Source organism: Limulus polyphemus, unplaced genomic scaffold (assembly GCF_000517525.1).
Source record: "Limulus polyphemus unplaced genomic scaffold, Limulus_polyphemus-2.1.2 Scaffold275, whole genome shotgun sequence".
NCBI lineage: Eukaryota > Metazoa > Arthropoda > Merostomata > Xiphosura > Limulidae > Limulus > Limulus polyphemus.
This window is the reverse complement of record NW_013665885.1, coordinates 623,302-630,240: the sequence shown is the minus strand read 5'-3', so window position 1 is coordinate 630,240 and position 6,939 is coordinate 623,302. Positions and strand designations below refer to the sequence as shown.

General features: G+C 30.4%; 1 protein-coding gene across 1 annotated transcript in view; it reads left to right on the top strand.

Annotated features, from left to right (window-relative positions):
* The window catches only part of LOC106456960 (aspartate--tRNA ligase, cytoplasmic-like), a 71,810-nt gene that overhangs the window by 15,814 nt on the left and 49,057 nt on the right, over nt 1–6,939 (top strand). Inside the window, exons 2-3 of the mRNA XM_013916336.2 lie at nt 4,485–4,581; nt 5,979–6,159. Of these exons, the coding sequence (XP_013771790.1) occupies nt 4,485–4,581; nt 5,979–6,159 (278 nt within the window). The remainder of the gene's footprint in view (nt 1–4,484; nt 4,582–5,978; nt 6,160–6,939) is intronic.

Sequence of the window (6,939 nt, the reverse complement as noted above, 5' to 3'; positions counted from 1 at the left end):
TGCCATCTATGATTGGTATCTAAACCTTTTTCTAGTCTGTTTTCTTTATAAAACTGTGTCTGGGCATGTTAACAATAAACAGACGGCACACAATCCACTTGTTTTAAAATAATATATTTGAAACAAGTCAAAAATATGTATAAAACTATTAGTTATTAGAGTTGTATCCAGAGCTGTAAATATTTGTCTCTTTTTTTCATTAAAGTCCACAAAGGCAGATTCAGTTATTTTAGTACACCCTTTGACAAGACAGATTATTCTCTTTTATTTCTGTTATTACAATGCAAGCTGTAAAACTCACTTTACAAATTGCCCATTACAGCTAAACTGATATGTAGTTTAACTTCACTTTCATTAACTTGGTTGCCTATAACTGAGGCCTAGAACTTTCTACAAACTGCAAGACGTTATGATGTAACAATGCTTGCATAAAACAACGAGAAAAACTAAGAAGGTTCAAGTAACATGATGTCAGTTCACAACAACTGCACTGCACAACAAATAATTTGTAAACAGTTATGTAAGCAAATTGGCCATAACTATTGCTCCCAAAAATATCTTGTTTTAATGCTTAAATAATATAAACTAATTAATACTCTTGTATTAAACTTAAAATGAACAGTTGTGTATATCTAACAGGGTGCATCTCTGAATGATGATGTGACTTCTGGCATTTGGACACAGGACAGGAGTTCACTCCGAACCAATGTGCTTGAACTTCTCATTGTTCGTTGAACATTTTACCATTTTCAACATGTTTTGGTGGACCATTTGGCTGTGATTCATCCCAACAATTCTATGGTTGTTTCTTACATCAACCTTAAAGGGGGCACCTGTTCCAGGACTCTTTGCTTACAGATGTTGAACCTCCTCTTCTGAGCTCCTTCCAATTGAGCTCATCTTGTTACTTGTCAGAAGGTATGAACCTTGTGGCAGACCACCTCTTTCCACTGGATCTTGTTCTGCCCACAGAGTGGTCCCTCCACCCCTAGATTTTTTATTAGATCTGCTATTAGTTAGGCACTCATAGATGCCTTTGCCAATCCTTTTAATTTCAAGCTTCCCCTATTCTGGTTCCCAGTTCTTTATCCCTTGGCTATGGCTATCAGTGCTCTCAATCAAGAATGGTCTCACCTTACTCTGTGTGCCTTCTCTCCTCTTCAACTCATTTCTCAGGTCTTCACTTTGACACCTGACACTCCTTGTTGGGCCCTACTGGTGACATCTTTGGTCAGCTTAACCATGGTTTCCTTTGCTTCTTCACATAATACCTAGCCCCCCCCTCCTTTACCCAGTGTGTCCCTTCTGTTGCTTCAACCTCACTAATCTCCTTTAATCCAAGGGTATCATCTCTACATATTTGAATGTGGAATTTGTCTTGTTCATCATCATTATATCTGGATTCTGATCATATAGCCTTCTTCTTGTCACATTCCTGCCAACCTTCCACTTTGTCTATCAGTGTAAGTGGCAGGTTTTTGTCATCTGTCCATCTGCCACTCATTTCCTCCTGGTCATCCTACTTTTAGCTACCTTTCTGCCTTTTTTACTTAGTTGTTCAACAATGTTTGCTGGTCTCCATTATTTCTGGCTATTGGATGAACACTTCACCAAAACTTTATATGCAGCAGCTCATTATGATGATGCACAGAGAGGTACATTCAGTGGCTGTATTGCTTCAGTAAAATCTACTGAACCTCTAGTGTATAAAACATAATCAGGTCTTTGTTTGTTTATAATTACTTTTATTATTTATTAATTTAGCTGACACCTCTATTTAAGGCACATGTTTAATTAATTGACATATACCTTGAATAATAACTCTTTCTCATAATGTTTTCATATAGTTGAAGACCTGTATTTATTTTTATATTGAAATGTTACTTTATTCTGTTCTACTGTTTTTTAATTGACTACAGTTGGGTGCTCTTGGAATTCAAACTTACTGTGTATAATTGTATGAGGATTGGTGCACATATCGAGTGCCTATACATGAACAACAAGATTTTTTTATTTCAGATGTAAAAACATGACTGCTGTTTTATATAATGTATTTTTCAACTGCATGTGAATGTTTTATTTCATTTATATGGCTTATCTATAAAATAAAGTTTTCCATCCTATATAAACTATTAGTTACAATGATGTCATCTGGAACTTATACTTCAGTAAAGTACATTATGCTAATATAACAATAGGTAGGCAAACAATGATTTATAAGCATAAGGAAAAGTTTTATTGGTGGTGGAACATAGTACATGTTTCAGTAAAACTTTTCCTCATGCTTATAAATCATTATTTGCCTACTTATTATCAGGAACTTATGATCAGTACAATTTCTGACTCAATTGTACTCAGTAACCATTTGTTGATGAGTTTTTTTGTTTTTGTTTTGGTCTGATTAATCAACATATATAATCACAAGCTACCTAATAGAGCTGGGTAATTTGATAATTGATTGATTGTTGGGTTCATTAATCAATTCCATTCAATTAATTGTTTATTATCCCATGAGATGGCAAAAATAACATAATTATTTTCATGTAAAATGGATAAAAGCAGTTGTAATGCTAAAAATTGGGTTTCCGATACACATGCGGTGTGCAGAGCACTGACAGGTGTTTGTGTAGCTTTGTGTTTTACAATAAACTTAATGGTAATATTTCAATTTCTTGTCTAGTTGGAATAATTTAAAATATTAATGGGAAACCCTAATTTCAATTGATTGATTAATTTTCTGAGTCATGACACTAATGATTAAATTGAACAAACTTGGATTAATTGAAAATAATCAAAAATCTTAATGGCATTATTTTGATTACTGGACAGTAGAATTAATCAGAAACACTGGTTTATTATTTTCTTGACATTAATTGATTTAATCATAATTAATCGATTATTTTATATCACACTAATTTATATAATGTTCATAGCTAATTGAGTAATCGAGTTAATTTTCTAGCACTAAACTGCAAATGTTTTAAAATTATACTTGCATGGTCCACTTCAAGTCCTGGTAATATCATCAGATAGGTACAGTATTTGGTATTAAAGTAATTGTATATACAGCATGGGTCATATGCTGCAGATATTTTTATCAATTCTGCACCCATGTATCCTTGGTATGTTGTAACTTTGTTAATAGTTTAGATCTTTAATTGGTCCTTGTATAATAGTAAAAATTATCTTTTGTGCCAATTAATCAGTATGTTATTCATAATCAATCATAACAAGCACTTTTCTAATTAATTAGTATCAGTTTTTATTAATAAATGTCAACTATTTGTTTTGTGAAGAAAAAATTTAGGCAATCCAATATGGCTTACTTGTTTTTGAAAATATCAAGGTAATATGCAAATAAAACTGGATATGGTAGATGCTAGATCTATCTTTACTGTACGTACTATACATTATATATTCCAATTATTTGAGGAATAGGTCATTGGTTTGATTTTATTGAGACTTTTTAACAATTTATTGATAACTTCATTTAAAAGATGACATTCACTTTATGTATATTACATTGAAAGCAAATATCTTGATCCTTGTTTCTGAAATTAGAACAACAAGTAATTATCTTCTTAAAATAATAACAGGTGTAAAGTTCAAAAGAAATCACATAGTTAATTTTACTGATTTCATTATATTAGATTTAAAATATAAACGTTTTTGAGAACTTAAATCAATTTGATAAAAATTATATTCAGGTATCAAAGTTAAAATTCTTAAATGTTTGCTGCTTATAGATGCTTATCCTTTATTCTCTTGATAAGATTAAATTATTATTGCAATAGAAAAATATAATTTTTAATTTGCAACTTTTAAGTTTAATTAGACAACACCTATTAGGTCTTTATTATCATTGTGTCAGCTAATATTTTGCTTTATATTGTTTCAATTTTCACTAAGGTAGTCATGCTGGAATGAAGAAATGTCCATTTCATTCTGAATAAAAAATCCATACGAGTTTTGACTTTCAACCAATAATATACTCAGAATAAGTATCCCTGTATCCTTTTTTCATCAATAATACCTATAAACGAATAACAGTTTAACCATTTTAGTGCATATACTTGCTTGTTAAATTTCAATTTGAGAATAATGAGTATAGAAAATTGACCTTTATAAAAGTATATATAAGGGTTGATTAATTGATATTTTATGACTGATTAATTGGCACTTTAGGACTTAATCTGTATTGACATTTTTACAATTTTCATATTAGTAGGTAATTGGATGGTAAGAAAAGGATGATTAATCAGTAATCAGCCAATTCCCTTATAGGCACATTTTTATTATCTCTTCAAATATAACCTAAATTAGATTGAACCTATAAAATACTGCAATACTGAATAATCTGATATTATCTGGATTGTGTTCTCCAGTTTAATCATCTTTGTATAATTTTTTTGTTAGAAAATGAATTATTTTAAATCATTGCATATACTTCTTTTTTTTAAGCCTTAATCTCATTCTTTTTCTAGTCCAGATGACAAATTATCTATGTCAAAGAAGGCACTGAAGAAGCAAGCTAAGGAAGCAGAAAAAGCAGCTAAAAAGGCTGAACGACAAACCCAAAATGTTAGTTTTTGTGCTTATATAAAATAAGAAAAAAGTACTTAGCATACACCAGTGTTTCCCAACTTTTTTTTCCCTGAGCGCACCTTTCAGCAAACAGTGAGTGCTTGTGCTCCTTTCTAATAAATTTTTAGACCATTAAAATATTTTATTTCAGTAATGGTAGAGAATGACAGAAAACATTGTTATTGTAACATGTTTAATTCAAGTAACAAAAGTGGCACCAAAAAAAAAAGATGTGATCAACAAATGGACAAGAAACATTGGGGTAAATGTTGCTTGCTACAAACACACCCACACAATTATTTTTGCTCAAACATGTTGAAAAAGAACTCATAGTTCTTATGGTTTAATTTGAACAAATATAATTTTGAAACTTTTAAAACTTTTCTCCTGCTCCTTCAAAGTTTACTGCCCCCCGAATTTGTAAAATGGCCACTAGGGGCTGTTACTGCCCAGGTTGGGAAACGCTGGCATACGCCAATTAACAAATAAATGAAAACTGTTATTAACAATTGTTAGGCATGTACAAAAGTCATTGGAGTTTTTTACCAATCATCATACCGATACCATCTCTTTTTCGTGTATATACATTACATCAGTGATTCTCTCTCACACAGAGTTGTTTGCAAATTACAAATACCAAGTATGTCAATTTAAATTGCTCAATAGTTAACTGCAGTTTTTTACATTTTGGACAAATCCTTAAGACTTTTGAAATTATTTTTTTAATAAAATAAAATTTTCAGTTGTGTTACCTTTACCAAGTATCATATTATTATATTTGCAAATAATATTCTCCGAGAATTTATCCAAATTCTTGACATAAGTTAGGAACAATAGTTCTAAAACAGATCTCTTATTGAAAAAATGTCTGTACCACTGCTGTATTTTAAAATTAAATTTTTTATTGTTTTTCTAGCCAACTTCAATTAACCAATGAACTTGTTTAATATGAGGTGCCTTATCAAAGGCTTTCAAGTTTATGATACACTATCAACAAGAATGACCTCATCTTTATGACTTACTCATAATAGATTTTACTGCCTTTCTAATGAGAGTAATAGTCTTATCATAGTATTCTTGGTCTTTTCTTAACTCTTTCCTTAAAAAAAGAGGGGAGGAGGCACATTTGCAGTCCTTTGACCATAAATAATGTTTTCCCATTTAAATAGAAAAACAAAAACACCTAAAAAAAGTTAAAGACAATGCATATACTTTTATTAAGTTTATTTGGGGTTTTATTATAAAGCTAATCAGGGATACTAGCTTTGATAACAAAATATTTCATATAATAGCTTATTATTTATATATATGTATTTAGTTTCTGTATGAAATATTACTGTTTTTAACTTGGAAAAATTTCTTGATAAAAATAATTATTTTTATTATTCTTGAAGTTAATTAAGGAGGGTGTAAATACTGAAGAAGACTATTCTAGTGGACAATATGGAAAGCTGCCAATGAATCAGTCTCAAAAGAAGATAGTGCGGCATCTTGTAGAAGTTAAAGTGCTTGATTTGAACTTTGCTGATCAGAAGGTGTGGGTACGTGGACGTCTGCATACTAGTCGAGCAAAAGGTGAGATTATAGCATTAATATTTCACACAATTTATGGAATACTGATGTTTTACAAAGTTATATTGTACTTCCTAGAAGTATCTACAGCTGTTTGAATTACTGTTCTAGCAATCACACATTGGAATAAGATCATGAATTTCAGCTCTTGAAATAAAACATTTAGTATTTGGTGGTAAAGTCACTTGAACCACATTTTAGGCCCATATTGAAAGCAAATGGGACATACACAATTGTAGAATTTAATACAAAAATATAATGTTACAAAGAAATTGTAATATCAGACCTCAACACGCTTATTGAAAGCATTATAACAGTAATTCTGGAGTTGTAAAATAAGTGTGCTGAAAACACTGCAGTATAAATTATTTAAGTATAAGGAAGACTAAAATTTGTGTTCAAAAGTGGTTGTGCTACTTTTCTTAAGTTGCAATTTTTGAAAAATTAGATTGTTCATTTTATACAAATATGTACTCAAATTATGTCTTATTAATCTTTGATTACTTTTCTTATGAATAATGGCACAGCAGCAAACAACTTTGCAATGGTGTTTTCAAATCAGTTAAAATCTCAAAGATTTTATAGATTGTATAACTTATAATGTTATTACATATAGTATATCTTTATTATTGACTGATAAATAAAAAATTTTCTTGAAATATCTTGTGGTACCAGTGATTATAAGAAGCTTAAATCATTATCAAGCAATTTCTGTCTAGAAATCTTAACAGAAATAATTGTATGTAGAATATAATTTAACCCTTTCTATATGGCTCACAGGTG